This window comes from Colobus angolensis, unplaced genomic scaffold (genome assembly GCF_000951035.1).
Source record: "Colobus angolensis palliatus isolate OR3802 unplaced genomic scaffold, Cang.pa_1.0 Scaffold82, whole genome shotgun sequence".
NCBI classification, from domain to species: Eukaryota; Metazoa; Chordata; class Mammalia; order Primates; family Cercopithecidae; genus Colobus; species Colobus angolensis.
Genome location: NW_012122043.1, coordinates 634,976 through 651,494, shown reverse-complemented (window position 1 = coordinate 651,494; position 16,519 = coordinate 634,976). Strand labels below are relative to the sequence as shown.

At 51.5% G+C, this 16,519-nt stretch overlaps 1 protein-coding gene across 2 annotated transcripts in view; it reads left to right on the top strand.

Moving 5' to 3' along the window:
• FARP2 (FERM, RhoGEF and pleckstrin domain protein 2) overlaps nt 1–16,519 on the top strand; it is a 156,500-nt gene that overhangs the window by 104,324 nt on the left and 35,657 nt on the right. For both annotated transcript variants that reach the window (XM_011929543.1, XM_011929542.1), the window contains exons 14-18: nt 3,654–3,829; nt 9,032–9,121; nt 10,132–10,265; nt 10,709–10,790; nt 12,618–12,855. In XM_011929543.1, the coding sequence (XP_011784933.1) occupies nt 3,654–3,829; nt 9,032–9,121; nt 10,132–10,265; nt 10,709–10,790; nt 12,618–12,855 (720 nt within the window). The remainder of the gene's footprint in view (nt 1–3,653; nt 3,830–9,031; nt 9,122–10,131; nt 10,266–10,708; nt 10,791–12,617; nt 12,856–16,519) is intronic.

The window sequence follows — 16,519 nt, the reverse complement described above, 5'->3', positions numbered from 1 at the left end:
GCTGAGGCACAAGAATGACTTGAACCCAGGAGGCAGAGGTTGCAGTGAGCTGAGATTGTGCCACTACACTCCAACCTGGGCAACAGAGACTTTGTCTCAAAAAAATGTATTTATGGCTGGGCGTGGTGGCTCATGCCTGGAATCCCAGCACTTTGGGAGGCCGAGATGGGCGAATCACGAGGTCAGGAGATCGAGACCATCCTGGCTAACACGCTGAAACCCCGTCTCTACGAAAAATACAAAAAATTAGCCGGGTGTGGTGGCGGGCGCCCGTACTCCCACCTACTTGGGAGGCTGAGGCAAGAGAATGGCGTGAACCCAGGAGGTGGAGCTTGCAGTGAGCAGAGATCATGCCAGTGCACTCCAGCCTGGGCAACAGAGCAAGACTCTGTCTCAAAAAAAGTATTCATAGTATTATCAAATGATGACTTTTAACCTCCATAGAACCAAAAATAGTTTATTCCAAATGAGCAGTCTGTCCTAAAGGGGAGTGTCCTTCCTTTATGAGGTATTTATTGAGGGGTTGTTTACTGGGAGTGGCATTTTCCTTTTTTTTTTTTTTTTGAGACGGAGTCTTCCTCTGTTGCCCAGGCTGGAATGCAGTGGCGCGATCTCGGCTCACTGCAACCTCCACCTCCCAGGTTCAAGCGATTCTCCTGCCTCAACCTCCCGAGTAGCTGGTATTACAGGCACGTGCCACCACATCTGGCTAATTTTTGTGTTTTCAGTAGAGACAGGGTTTCACCATCTTGGCCAGGCTGGTCTCAAACTCCTGACCTTGTGATCCACCCACCTCAGCCTCCCAAAGTGCTGAAATTACAGCCATCAGCCACCGCGCCCGGCCGGGAGTAGCCCTTTCTAATTTACAGCCCTGTTCCCACACTGGCCATGGCCTGTTTGCAACCCCAACAGCGTCATAGCAGCACACGTTATGATGTATCTCGTGATTATGCCATTTCCTCAAGTTTTACCTCCTGCAACTTAAAGGCAGGTTTTGCAGCAACTTTTTGGTAAACCGTCAACTAGTAACTTGTTGTTGGACTGTACTCCAAGTGAGGTGCTGTGAAGACCCCTGGAAGGACACAAGGGCAGAATAGTGAAGGCCGACTTTAACTTCAGAAGCAATGAGTGGGAAAACATCTTCCTGCTACAGGCTGAACAACACAGTTATGAAGAATAAATAGATATTAGCAGCTTCTAGACTTTTCTCTGAATTTTCATCACATAAAATATCTCCTTGTGAAATTCTGGCTTATTGAGGACAAAGAAGATTCTGGAACACAAACCCCAAACAGCGCATCTTTGGAAACATGCCTCTTTTCAACATAAGAAGTAATCCACACTTCAGGGACTAGCACAGAGCCACAGTTCCACTTTGAGCCCTTCAGAAGTGACGAAGACCAAGTGTGGCCCAGCATGTGAGGCAAGGAGGAAGTGGGAATTTCATGCTATTTTCAGATTGCTTAGTGTTCTTTAACTGAATGTGTAATAAAGGCAAATTCTAATAAATTGGTTAATAATTTCCTATAGTGATGTTACCTAGGTTTTCTGTAGCAATGAATGTTTCATCGTGTTTTAAATGTATCTTGTGAAAAATTCCAGAGGAAAGCTCTGCTATCATGAGCACTGATATTTCATCTTAAGAATCCTAATAAGTAGAATTCCTAGCAGCAGACAAGATCTTTCCAGGGCTCCTGATTTGTCAATGTGAAAATAAGGACTTCTTCCCCTCCGTCTCCCATGTCCCACTGGAGGGTTAACCTGTTGAGTTGCTTATGCCAGCCCAGCAAACGGAATCATGATGTCGGCTGCTCTCAAGAAGCTGCTCTATACTAATCTGCCTATACACTTACATGTTTTAGGTTAAGGGAACCAAATTTGGGTTTTATAAACTGGTCACTACAGGCAAGTGTAAGAGAATCTTGCTTTGAAACCAGTTGTGGGTGGAGTAAGGAGGCACCATGGTGTGGCATTTATGCAATCAGAGGTTCAAATCGAGTTACTTCTGTTGCAACATTTGGTAAGCCGATTCAGTAATCATCGTTAGAAATCATGATGGTTTCAGTGTTCAAACACTATACACTTGGAAACATAAATGTCTATCTTTGATTGTTTGTTTGTTTGTTTGTTTGTTTGTTTTGAGACGGAGTCTCGCTCTTTTTGCCCAGACTGGAGCACAGTGGTACCACCTCAGCTCACTGCAACCTCCGCCGTTCAAGCAATTCTCCTGCCTCAGCCTCCCAAGTATCTGGGACTACAGGCACCCGCCACCACATCCGGCAAATGTTTTATATTTTTAGTAGAGATGGGGTTTCACCATGCTGGCCAGGCTGGTCTCTAACTCCTGACCTCAGGTGATCCGCCCACCTCGGCCTCCCAAAGTGCTGGGATTACAGGCATGAGCCACTGCGCCCGGCCTTTGGTGGTTTTGGGTTCACGCCATTCTCCTGCCTCAGCCTCCTGAGTAGCTGGGATTGTAGGCACCCACCATCACACCCAGCTAATTTTTTGTATTTTTAGTAGAGACAGGGTTTCACCGTGTTAGCCAGGTAAAGTTATCTTTAAAATTTGGCACTTAATAGTTACTGGTTTCCCATAGAAAAACATTAGGAATTAACTGTTGTGAGTTTTTTTAAAATGGAAAAGGATTTTTTTATTATAAAATTCACAATGGCCAGGCGCAGTGGCTCAAGCCTGTAATCCCAGCACTTTGGGAGGCCGAGAGGGGCGGATCACGAGGTCAGGAGATCAAGACCATCCTGGCTAACACGGTGAAACCCCGTCTCTACTAAAAAATACAAAAAACTAGCCGGGCAAAGTGGCAGGCGCCTGTAGTCCCAGCTACTCGGGAGGCTGAGGCAGAAGAATGGCGTGAACCCAGGAGGTGGAGCTTGCAGTGAGCTGAGATCGCGTCACTGCACTCCAGCCTGAGTGACAGAGCGAGACTCTGTCTCAAAAAAAAAAAAAAAAAAAAAATCACAATGAAATATACTTCATCATCCTCTTTAGAATTGGGCTGCAAATTTGGCACCTATTTATTCAAAAACAAGCATTGTTTTAAGGAGAAAATTATTACTGTATTTTAGAAAACCAAAATAAAATCCCCATTAATGAAAAACGGAACTGGAAAACAGTGTCATGAATTGAGCAGTTTTATATGATCCAATTTTTAATGAATAATAAGTTCGGCCTTAAAATAGACATTGCTTTTTCAGATGTTAGCACTGGTTTGACATCTTAAGTCTCTAACCTCTAGCAATGCACATAGAAAGTGTTCCCCCTTCCTGGTGGTGCCTTTTGCTTTACACACTTTGTGGTGCTTGATTTTATCATAGTTACATATTCTACAGAGCAAAAAGAAGCCCCCTAGAAACACAAGGATGGTATCCAGGCCCCCCTAGATTCCTGGGGGATCCACACTGTCTGTGGATTGCTTTCTGAAATTGGGTAGATGAACCATCAACCCTCATTTTCATTTTATGTCATGTTTAGTATCGTGTGTAGTAGAGGCTTTACCTAAACACATTTTCCAGGAAGTGCCTGGCACTGTGTGAGTCTGGCGGCTGCATGGTCAGGAGTGTAGTAGTGGCTCTAAGCCAGCCTCACAGCCCTTTCTCATTTCTCGCTCCATCCCCCGCCCCATTCATTTCCAGGCCTTTCCACGAAGAGTCCTCAGCCTTCTCCCTCCAGCCGGAAGAGCCCCCTGAGTCTGAGCCCTGCATTTCAGGTGCCTTTGGGCCCAGCTGAACAGGGCTCATCCCCACTCCTGAGCCCTGTCCTCAGTGATGCTGGCAGAGCTGGGATGGACTACGAGGAGCCAAGACACAAGGTGGGCCCCTCGAGGCTGAGAAGCTAGCAGAGGGTTGCAGGGTGGGTGGACCTGTGCTCACTGTTCCTTGGGGTGGTGCTGGTGGGGACCCCAGGGTGGGGCAGGGAAGGGCCCTGCACTCAGAGCCGCCCTACCAGCCTGCTGAGCAGAGAGGAGGTGCTGGGCCGCCTTCCCTAGCAAAACCTTCCTGAGACTTTCCTCTTATCTCTGGGACTCCAGGTTCCTTCATACAAAAACAAGTTTCCTTGTTCATTTAGCAAACAGTTTCCTGGCACCCACAGGCTCCATGTGTCAGGCTGGATCCTGGGACTGAGTAGGCACTTCTAGCCTCCCCTACTCTTCCTTCCTTCCTACCTTCCTCATTTCTCCCTCCCTACCTTCCTCATTTCTCCCTCCCTTCCTCCCTCCTTTACTCCTTTCTTCCCTGCTTGCTTGGTCAAGCTTCTACTTTAACAATTGAGTAACTGGGAGGAAAGATCTGGGTGCTAAGGGAGGGTCCACCAGGGACCCCTTTGGGTTCCGGAGAGGCTCTTGGGTGGGAGACCCCGTGGACAAGGAGGTGTCCTGGGCCAGGCGTTGGAGACAGTGGAGGAGCCACCTGTGGGGAGGGGACAGTCCTCTGCTGTTGTGGCAAGGGGAGGGGTACATGGGCCACAGGCAGGACTGAGGGTTTATGACAAAGTTGAGGCAGTGTCCCCTGTGGGTCTCCTTTTATCGAAGATGATAGGAATAAGGGCACAAACTGAGAGTCTGCAAGGAGAAAGTGACCCAGCAGAGAAGCTCGCTGCTGGCAGACACAGGGCAGCCAGGGCAGGGAGGCTGTGGCCTCAGGTGGCCTCCACTCTCCCAGCCCAGTGGAGTCTGCCTACAGCTACGGTTTTGCAGATGGGCCCTAAAAGAAAAGACTCAGGATCCGGGGAGTTTGCGGAGTATATTGGGCCTGGAGTCCACAGAGAAGGGAGACACAGGGTCCCTGAGTGGCAGCTGGATGGGAAGCGGCCATGGGGCCTCTAGGAGGGAGGGAGTCAGTGCTGGTACAGGGGGAGGCGTGTCATTGTGACACCTCAGCATTCCTGCTTTGGCCTGAATTGGCCAGAGGATATTCTGTCCAAGGCCTGCCTTCCAGATGGCAGGGCTACCCGTGGGATGCTGGGGCTCTCAGCAGGGGGGATGGCACAGGCAGGGCAGACTCTTCCTTCCCTGTGCCCTGGGGGTCCCCCTGGATCCCACTGGAATGGAAGGAGCCCCCTGGTCTGGAGGCAACAAAGGATATTAAACATGCTGCTGCATGAGGCCTGAAGGTGAAGGCTGGTTCTGGGTCCTGGCAGCAAGACTGTTTCCAAAAGAGATGTCTTTTTATTTTATTTTGGAAACCTAATGACAATCTCTTTAGTTCACTGTTTCTTCGGTACAAAAACCAAAAATGGCTACCAGGCAGTCTGTTATTAAGACTAAATTTTAACTTGTAACTTTTTATATTATGAAAATCAATTGATTCTTTAGATGGTTCTATAGGGTGACAGCTTGTCACATCTGAGGATAATTGGACTGGTGGCAAGTGGCCCTGGAAGAAGCCTGTTAGTCACGACGTGGCATGGGGCCAGCAGAATGACAAGGCCCTTTGGGATGGGGGCATCTCAGGATCCTCACAGAGCCATGCCCTTGAGGAGTTGGTGGCTGGGTCACTGCAGAGAAAGATTCAGCAGTCCTTGGGCCCAGCCCCTGCGTGTGGGCACCTTCAGCCCTGTCGTGGTGTCTCCTGCTACCTCTCCTCAACACCTGGGCTCTGGAGGGAGGGCTCTGGGCTCTGCTTCAATTCTGTGTGTGTGAGCTGACATAGCAAGGCTAGTGCCCAGCACAGGTGGGCTCTGAGATGGCAAGGATGGCCCCTTCATCACCATGCAGGGGCTGCTGGTTTGACCAGGAGGTAGGTTTCCACCAGAGGACCCCTCTGTGCTGACCTCATGAACCAGTGTCTCCAGCTGGGCTGCAACAGGTTCTGGGGAGACCCCAGCCCCAGATTCACTGACGGCTCTGCTGGCAGAGCCTGGCAGACCACTCTCCTGGGGGAACCAGGGTGACACAGGGGTCTGAGAACCACGTGCTGCCATTGAGGCCGCCTGTCAAGCTTTTGCACTTGCACCCAGTTGCTTGGTTGTGCCGGGAGGGGCAAAGAACTTCCCACCCTCCAGCCCACCCACGCCAGCTTGTGCCCTCCTCCCCAGTGTCTCCCACTTGTTGCACCATTTGTTGCCTTTTTGATAGAGATTTGTGAGGATCAGCAATAGTTGAAAGGTAGGAAAGCCAAAGGTGGCAGAAGCCTCTTCCATGCTCTGCATGGGCACACAGACCCTTCCTGTGGGGACAGGTGGCGAAGTTCACAGGAATTGCACGCTCCTCTGGGACTGTCCCTGGCCGCCCTCACATCTCTGGCCTGTAGCCCAGCTTACTGGGGCCTCAGTTGGACATTGATCTGGAGGTGGGGGCAGAGTGGCAGCTGCTGTATTTTCTGTCCCTGAGAGTCTCCTTACGGTATTCCTTGGGCTGATGAGGCGGGGGCAGGGGTGGGATGGACAGCCCTTCTCCTGGCCACTCTGCTCCCCTGACTCCCCTGCCCTGTGACCCACTGGTAGCACCTGTGATGAGCAGTCTCATCAGCGACTGCTGTGGCTCTCTGATGGTGTCTGTGTCTCTGAGAGCCTCGCCCCTGGGCAGTGGAGCTGCTCCGGGACTTGAGCATCCTGTTCCTACAGAGCAACATTCAGAGTTAGGACATTGCTTTTGGACTCCATGCCACGGTGACTGTGGCTAGGAAGTCGTCCTCCCTATACCAGACTCTCCCCCAGAGCCCAAGGCCAACAGTTTGTGGGGCATTAACATGCAACACCCCTGTCCCTCAGCTGTGTGGGGAAGGCTAGGGCCTCGCAGACCATAAACATGGGCCTCTGGGGGCGGGACCAGCTCTGACCCCAGAGAATTCACTGGGCATGTCAAGCTCAGGTGGAGAAAGGACTTCTTTCTCTCTTTTTTTTTTTTTTGAGACGGAGTCTCGCTCTGTCGCCCAGGCTGGAGTGCAGTGACGCAATCTTGGCTCATTGCAAGCTCTGCCTCCCAGGTTCACGCCATTCTCCTGCCTCAGCCTCCTGAGTAGCTGGGACTACAGGCGCCCGCCACCACACCCAGCTAATTTTTTGTATTTTTCGTAGAGATGGGGTTTCACCGTGTTAGCCAGGATGGTCTCAATCTCCTGACCTCGTGATCCGCCCGCCTCGGCCTCCCAAAGTGCTGGGATTACAGGCATGAGCCACTGCGCCCAGCCAAAAAAGTCATTTTTAATATCATGAAGCTCAAAAAGAAAAAATTGAAAAAGCCTAAAGGCTGGAAAGGTGGTTCAGCTTCTGAGGAGACCATTGCACCAAGAGGTGGGGACTGAGCTGGTAGACAGTGGCAGGGCTGTGGAAGCCAGGCAGGCTGCCAGCCATGGGGAAGAGCTGAGAGAACAGCAGTGGACGTGTGCAGGACTCTGGCAGGGGAGGCACAGCACCTGGGCACTGGAGGGCTCCAGGCAGCAGCATCTTGGCGGGCTGTCCTTTCACAGCTGGCTATATCCATGGGCTCAGGACTCACAGGATAAATTTGCCTCTGTTCTCTCATCCACGAGGGGTGGACAAGCCTGCAGGCTGTGCTGAACTTCACAGCAGCACAGGGAAGAAGACATGACCCCACCTGCCACCTCAGCTGCTTGCTCACTTGCAAACCCAGCTCCTGATATTCCTCCCAAACCTCCAGTCATGGCAGCTGGTCTTTCCCTTGGCTTAGGCCAAAAACTGCGGCTGTTACCCCTCCTGCCTCCAACCCTCACACCTTAACTCCACACTGGAATCAGGTTGGCTCAACCTTCAGAATGTGTCCAGGATCTCACCCCTCACCCCTCTGAGCCCCCCAGCCAGGGCTGTCTCACCAGCTGGTGCCGAGGTGCACTGGGAGCCTCTCTGCCCTCCTGGTCTGCTCTCATCCTGGGGCCAAGTGCATCACAGCACATTCAGGTAGACCCCAAAGGGTCCAGAAGGCCCACATGGCCTGCCTTCCCCACCAGTAGCCTGTCTATTCCCTCTTACCTCCCCACCTTGCTCCAGCCGCTTGACCTCTGACCTGCCCCACGGGCTGACCTGCCCGCTCTCAGTGAGGCTGCGGCCTGCCGCATCTCCCAGCCTCCAGCCCCTCCTCTGCTCTGCGTTGTGTCTTGTACAGCCCTCTGTGCTGCGATGTGTGACTGTGTGTGTTGCTTCTTGCCTGTCTTCTCCTGGTAGGACACCCTCACAGGGGCAGGGGGCAGTGTCCAGGCCCCTGTTCGGAGCCGACACCTGCTCCATGGATATTTGCACGGCCCACCTGCCCTGAAGCTGGCCACAGTCTGGTGGTGGGGCAGGCAAGCTGCCAGGGTAGAGCAGGATCATGGTTTCTGGGCAGTGGGAAAGGACGGGGAAGAGGCTGTTAAGTTGCACCTCAACAGAGGGTGGCTCTTGGAGGGTTCAGGGTGGGGGGAGGCCCTTCAGGGACAGGACCCAGTGCCTGCCGAGGCCATCATGAGGCATGTGCTTTGCCAGGAACACTGTGTTGGGCGAGGTGTAGAGGGTCCCCCACAGCCAGCTTGCCTGCTCGGCACCAGCACCTTGGGCAAAGATAGCCCTGCCGGCTATAGGAGTGCTCAGGGCTGGGCTATCTCCAGCAGGGCACAGAAAACGGCCTGGAGTATGGTCCACATCTGCATCAGGAAGTGCACCGGCAAGCCTGGCGCTCTGACGCAGGCACACTTAGAATGCACACTGTTTGCTCTTTTTAATGACTTTTGTATGGGTTAGGTTTAATAATTTATAAGCACACACACACTCATGGACCTGTGTCTGCTGACCAGCTGTGCCACTGGCAGTGATATATAAAAAATGATTTTATCACAAAACCAATAATAAATTTCAGCCCTGTTTACGTATGGTGATATTTGAACAGCAACTCTTTTCTCCAAAAGAATAACAGGATTATGTTTTTACTCAGGGATAAATCCCTTCAGAAGTTGAAGATGAAAACCCTATGACAATATTAACTTGAGCAGAAGAAAGCAAACATTACAAACTTCAAGCTGCCTGAACATGGGAGGGTCCCGTGTCCCATGGATGCACACTTACAGCTCTCTGCTTCTTTCAGCGCGTGCCTGCAGACGAGGCCTACTTCATAGTCAAGGAGATTCTCGCTACAGAACGAACATATCTGAAGGATTTAGAAGTTATTACCGTGGTACGAAAGTCCTTGATTACTTTTTTTTAAAATAAATCTCTCATCTGAACACAGAGAAATCTTTTTTTTGTTTGTTTTTTTTTTGAGATGGAGCCTCACTCTGTCACCCAGGCTGGAGTGCAGTGGTGTGATCTCAGCTCACTGCAACCTCCGCCTCTTGGATTCAAGCGATTCTTCTGCCTCAGCCTCCCTAGTAGCTGGGATTATAGGTGCCCACCACCACACCCAGCTAATTTTGTTTATTTAGTAGAAGTGGGGTTTCACCATGTTGGCCAGGCTGGTCCCAAACTCCTGACCTCAAGTGATCTGCCCAAAGTGCTGGGATTACAGGCGTGAGCCACTGCGCCCAGCCAAGAAATATCTCTTGATAATCATGAGACTTGGTATGTATATGTTTTTGTTAAATATATCTGCCTTAAAACATTTATTCTAAGTCCAGTCAGAACATTAGATCCAAGCTTTTGTTTTTGTTTTCTTTTTTTTTTTTGAGACAGTGTCCTGCTCTGTCGCCCAGGCTGGAGTGCAGTGGCCAGATCTCAGCTCACTGCAAGCTCCGCCTCCCGGGTTCACACCATTCTCCTGCCTCAGCCTCCCGAGCAGCTGGGACCACAGGCGCCCGCCACCTCGCCCGGCTAGTTTTTTGTATTTTTTAGTAGAGACGGGGTTTCACCGTGTTAGCCAGGGTGGTCTCGATCTCCTGACCTCGTGATCCGCCCGTCTTGGCCTCCCAAAGTGCTGGGATTACAGGTTTGAGCCACCGCGCCCGGCCTGGATCCAAGTTTTTGTGAAGCTATAAAGCTGCAAAGTGTCCACTTGAAACTTTTGATGTAGGATAGTTTCATTATATTTGATCAACAAAGAGGATAGCTGTAGGGCTGATCTGAACCCTCTTTGTAGCCAGTGACTGGAGGGTCATTGCTGGGTGTCCCGTGGCTACAGGCCCTCAGGGGCACAGTCTCTCAGTCCCCAACAAGAACCATGCCTCCCATCACACTGCACTCTTCCCACAGTGGTTCCGCAGCGCGGTGGTGAAGGAGGACGCCATGCCTGCGACTCTGATGACACTGCTCTTCTCCAACATCGATCCCATCTATGAGTTCCACAGAGGCTTCCTGCGCGAGGTGGAGCAGAGGCTGGCACTCTGGTAACACACCTTCGGCCCCCAGGTCTTGGACCCCCACACAGGAGACTCCCACACCAACTCATCATCACAGCTCTTAGGAGCTTCCCAGCTTCAGAAACTAATTCAGAAGAGCCATTTTTTCACTGGAGTGTATTTTTAGGAGCCTGCAGAGAGGTAGAGATATAATAATACCCTTTATTCACCCTCTTCCAGAAAAGAGAGTGCAAGGAGCAAGTTAAAAATAGAAGATCCCTTTTTGCCTGGTTACCGTCTATTTTAGAGAATGGCCAGACACATAATAGTAGCTTCCATCCAGGGCAGGCCCTGCCCTGCGGCCTCTTCCACCTCAGAGCTTCACAACCTTCTTGCAGCTGGAACCAGGGCAACTGTCACCCTGCATCAGATTACAGTGCCTTCTGCAAGCTTTCACCATGTTTAGAATGACTTTGTTTCTTTTTACTCAGGGAAGGGCCCTCCAAAGCCCACACAAAAGGCGGCCATCAACGAATCGGGGACATCCTGCTCAGGAACATGCTCCAGTTAAAGGTAGGCTGCATGGTGACTGCTGCCTACAAGAGTGCTGTTAATGGGAGCAAGACCACCGTCCCGAAGCTGAGGCCCCTCAGAACAGCATCCTGTCAGAAAAGGGTCCCCTCAGAACAGGATCCCCTCAAAGCAGGGTCCCCCCAGACCAAGGTCCCCCTCAGAGCAGTCTCCTCAGAACAGGGTCCCCTCAGAGCAGGATCCCCCCAGACCAGGGTCCCCCTCAGAGCAGGGTCTCCTCAAAACAAGGTTTCCTTAGAGCAGGGTCACCCTCAGAGTGGGGTCTGCTCAAAACAGGGTCCCCTCAGAACAGGGTCCCCCAGATCAAGGTCCCCCTAAGAGCAGGGTCTCCTCAGAACAGGGACCCCCTCAGAGCAGGGTCTCCTCAGAAAAGGAGTTTCACAGAACAGGGTCCCCTCAGACCAAGATTCCCCTCAGAGCAGGGTCCCCTCAGAACAGGGGATCCACAGAGTGGGGTCCCCTCAGACCAGGGGCCCCCTCAGAGTGGAGTCTTCTCAAAACAGGGGACCCCTCAAAGCTGGGTTCCCCTCAGAGCAGGGGCCCCCTCAGGGCAGGGTATCCTCAGAACAGCATCCCCTCAGAGCAGGGGACCCCCCAAAACAGGGGCCCCCTCAGAAAAGGATCTCCTCAGAACAGGGTCCATCTCAGAACAGGGTTGTACTCAAAGCAGGGTGCCCCCAGAGCAGGGTTTCCCCAGAGCAGGGCCCTCTCAGAACAGGGTCTTCTCAGAACAGCATCCCCCTGAGGCTCTCAGAAGAGGGTTCCCTCAGAGTAAAATTCCCTCAAAACAGAGTCCTTCTCAGAGCAGCAGCCCCCTCAGAACAGGGTCCCCTTTGAGCATCATTCCCATTGGAACAAGGTTCCCCCAGAACAGCATCACCCTCCGAACAGGGGCTCCTCAGAACTGCGTCTTCCTCAGAACAGGATCCTACTCAGGGCAGGGTCCTGCTCTGGATGGGGTCTCCCTCAGAATCTTGTTTCCCTCAGAAAAGAGTCTGGCTCAGGGCAATGTCCAGGGCCCCATCAGGACACCGATTCCCTCAGAACAAGTTCCCTCCTCACCACATCCCCCTCAGTAAGGGCTCTCCAAGAATAGAATGCCCCTGGAAGCAGCATACCCCTCACAACAGGGTCCCCCAGAACATGGTCTCCCTCCAATCAGAACTACCCCCAAAACAGACTCCACCTTAAAACATGGTTTGCCTTAGATCACGGCCCTTACCAGCCCCAGAGCATCATTCTCTTCAGAACCTTTTTCTCCGCTGATGAGCATTCCCTTGAGGACAGTATCCCCATTTCCATCAGGACAGGACTCCCCCAGAACAGTGTTCACCTCAGAATGGGTCCCCCGAGAACAGCATCCTCTTCAGAACAGGGCCTCCCTCAGATCAGGGTTCCCCACAGAGCAGAGTCTTCCTCAGAACATCATTCTCAGGACAGAGTCTCCCCTCCCCAGGACAGGGCCCTCACTGTGTCCCACATAGCCAGCTACAGCCCTCCCATCCTCAGTTCTTCCTCTGTCCAGTGAGGAGACGGCCCTGATCCACTCAGTGCATGTAATATGAGGCCAGTTAGTGATGCACATAGCAGTGACTCTAGTTGGAATGAGGTACAGGTCACATGGCATCTGAGACGGGTTGAGACGCATTCCGTGGAGGCTACAAAGCCCCCACTGGCGCACGCTGGGCCACCGGTCAGTTTGCCCGGTGGGGATTTCCAGCCGGCACCTGCCATCAAGGAAAACAGGCCAGTCTCCCCCTGGACCCCTACATCTCCTCACCTAAAGGCCTCACTCTTGCGCCTCCACAGGAGTTTACCAGCTACTTCCAAAGACATGACGAGGTCCTAACAGAACTGGAAAAGGCTACCAAACGCTTTAAGAAGTTGGAGGCGGTGTATAAGGAGTTCGAGCTGCAGAAGGTCTGCTACTTGCCTCTCAACACGTTCCTGCTGAAGCCCATCCAGCGGCTGCTGCACTACCGCCTGCTGCTGCGACGCCTGTGTGGACACTACACTCCCGGTCACCATGACTATGCCGACTGCCATGGTGAGTGTGGGTGGGGCCCTGCATCTCGAGGATCAGATCAGTGGCTGGGAGGCAGGGGCGGCTTTGCTAGACCTGAAGACTTCCTTCACTGGGAAGCACAGGAGTCCACCCCATTAGGGCCTGGACCACAGTGGTCAGCACTGGCCCTGGCCTTGCCTCCCATCTCCTCTGGCTGCTGGCAGAGGGCAGGTCCCACGCTACACCAGGTCTCTGCCTATTCTGCTCCTCCATCCGCAGGCAAGGCCCTGCCCGTCTCCACTTCTGAACAGTGTAGGGAATGACTCTGATTGCCCTGCAGGGGTCACAGGGCATGCTTCTGCTGGGGACCGCAAAGCCCCCACAAGTACACTGGGGAATGGGGTGCAACACCCAGAGCAACCTGCTGCCTGTGGATGTTTCTGTCCTGGAGGCCATGGCTCTAAAACATACAAAAGATTGGGCCAAGGTGACCTGTTAGAAGTTTTTAACATAGACAGCCTTTGTAATTTTTGATGTTTATTAAAGGGACAAAAGAGTAAACTCTGATCTTTTTAATCTAAAAATATGATTTCTAATTTTATTGTAAATTTAATCCCCTTTTCTGAGGTGACTCAGTCATGAGGGGGACACTGCTCTAATGGGGACCTATTCTGATGGGGATATGATCTGATGGGAACTTTATGCTCATCAGGAAGTTTTTTGGTTTTGTTTATATTTTTTTGTTTTTTGTTTTTTGAGATGGAGTCTCCCTCTGTCGCCCAGTGGCGCGATCTTGGCTCACTGCAAGCTCCGCCTCCTGGGTTCACACCATTCTCCTGCCACAGCCTCTCCAGTAACTGGGACTACAGGTGCCCGCCACCACACCAGGCTAATTTTTTTGCATTTTTAGTAGAGACGGGGTTTCACTGTGTTAGCCAGGATGGTCTTGATCTCCTACCTCATGATCTGCCCTCCTCGGCCTCCCAGAGTGCTGGGATTACAGGTGTGAGCCACCACACACAGACTTTTTTTTTTTTTTTTGAGATTTAGCTTCACTCTTATCACCCAGGCTGGAGTTCAATGGCGCAATCTTGGCTTACTGCAATCTCCTCTTCCCAGGTTCAAGTGATTCTCCTGCCTCAGCCACCCGAGTAGCCAGGATTATAGGCGCCCGCCACCACACCAAGCTAATTTTTATGTTTTTAGTAGAAACAGGGTTTCACCATGTTGGCCAGGCTGGTCTTGAACTCCTGACCTCGTAATCCGCCTGCCTCAGCCTCCGAAAGTGCTGGGATTACAGGTGTGAGCCACCACATCAGGATGTTTTTACAAGTAAATTTTATCATTGTCATTAAAAATAGATGAAAAAATACTTAGCATTTCCTCTAGCTGGTTTCCCATGGCCATGAATGGATATAAATAAGGTGCTTTCTAATTAGCAAGACATAGAATGGATCATACAGTATTGATGATTCTCTTTCTTTTCATTCTGAAAGAAAATGTTTCATGTTTGCTAAAAAGAAGAAGGACAAAATTATAGAAAACACTTTCAAACATTTTAAGGAAAGCATGAAATAACCACACCATATTTAAAATGTTTCTCGTTGTCAGTCATTATACCACAGTAGTTAGGTAGGCAGAGTGCTGGAGCAGAGGGGGGCCTGGACCCCGGGCGACCAGCGAAGACATGCCATGGAGAAGACTGGGGCCCAGGTTCTGGCCATGTCTACCATGTGCCTGAGGGACTTAGGATTTTGGAGGGATTCCTGTACCTCACAACATGACAGGTTCCTCATCAGTAAAATTTATAGACTGGTGCAAAACCTCTGTGAAGCTGTGTTTGTGAAAGTGCTTTGAGGTTGTCAATTCAACAGAACATTGATAACCATCAGCCTCCCTAGGTTTGCTTCAGACCTCAGCCATCTCTGGAGAGCAGTGAGAGTCCAGTTGATGAAACATTCTCAGCTGACACTATGGCAGGCTCCTTTTCCTCCATGACCCGACTCCCCAAATGTGGGACACAGGAATGCTTGTCAAGAAGGGCCTTCTTCAAAAATGGCCTTTGGTGTACAAATGTTACCAGCCTCTTGGTCTTCCTGAGAACTTGAATAGAACTCTCTTGGACAAAAGGGAGTACATTTGTTGGGGCTGACAGAAGCCAGCCTTGCAATTTTATTTATCCTTCATTTTGATGAGAGTTTCCAAGGGTGCTGGATGTTAAGTGTATGTTGTTGATTTGTTCTATCACGCACCTGCTCTGCCTGCTGCTGTGGGGGAACCTGTTCTGAGGGGGACCCTTTTCTGAGGTACTCAGTTACAAGGGGATGTGGCTCTCAGGGGGTTCTGTTCTGATGGGGATGTGTTCTGAAGGGATCTTGGACTGAGGGGAACCCAGTTCTGAGGGGACCCAGTTCTAAGGAGGACACTGCTCTGAGGAGATTCTATTCTAAGGGGACCATGGTTGGAGGTGGACTCTGTTTTGAAGGGGACAGTGTTCTGAGGGGGGACTCTGTTTTGAGGGAAACACTACTCTAAGAGAACCTTCTTCTGAGGGGGACCCTTTTTTGAGGGGAACACTGTTCTGAGGGAGACCTTTTTCTGAGGGGACTCAGTTATGAGGGAGACACTGCTCTCTGGGGGTCCTGTTCTGATGGGGATGCGCTCTGAGGGGATCTTGGACTGAGGGGGACCCTGCTTTGAGGGGTCCATACTCTGAGGAGACTCTATTCTGTGGGGACCCTGTTTTTAGGAGGATACTGCTCTGTGGGGACTCTGCTCTCAGGTGGATGCTGCTCTCAGGGGACCCTGTTCTGAAGAGACGCTGTTCACAGGGGATGCTCTGAGAGGACCTTGTTTTGAGGAGACCCTATTCAGAGGGGAACCCTGTTCTGGGTGCTCACTACCCTGATGGGACTCTTATGTGAGGGGAATGTTATTCTGAGGGGAACACTACCCTGAGAGGATCTTGTTCTAAGGGGGGAATAGTGTCATGGGGGCACATGTTCTGAGGAGGATGCTGTTCTGAAGGGGACCCTGTTCTGTGGGGGATTCTGCTCTGACAAGGACCCTGTTCTGAAGAGACCCTGTTCTGAGGAGGATTCTGTTCTGAGGGGTCTCTGTTCTGAGGGGGTTCCTGTTCTGAGGGGGATACTTTTCTGAGGGGACCCTGTTCCGAGCGGGATGCCATTCTGAGGGGACCCTGTTCTGCAGGGGATACTGTTCTGAGGGGGATGCTATTGTGAGGGGACCCTGTTCTGTGGGGGATTTTATTCTGTGAGGACCTTGTTCTATGGGGACCTGTTCTGCGGGGGATACTGTTCTGAGGGGGATGGTGTTGTGAGGGGATGCTGTTCTGAGGGGACCCTGTTTTGTGGGGATCCTGTTCTGTAGAAACCCTGTTCTGAGGGGGATGCTGTTCTAAGGGGACCTTGTTCTATGGAGGATTTGATTCTGTGAGGAGCCTGTTCTGTGGGGACCCTGTTCCCCTGTTCTGAGGGGGTTGCTGGTTTTTTTGTTTTGTTTTGTTTTGTTTTTTGAGACGGAGTCTCGCTCTGTAGCCCAGGCTGGAGTGCAGTGGTGCGATCTCGGCTCACTGCAAGCTCTGCCTCCTGGGTTCACGTCATTCTCCTGCCTCAGCCTCCTGAGTAGCTGGGACTACAGGCGCCCGCCACCACGCCCAGTTAATTTTTTTGTATTTTTAATAGAG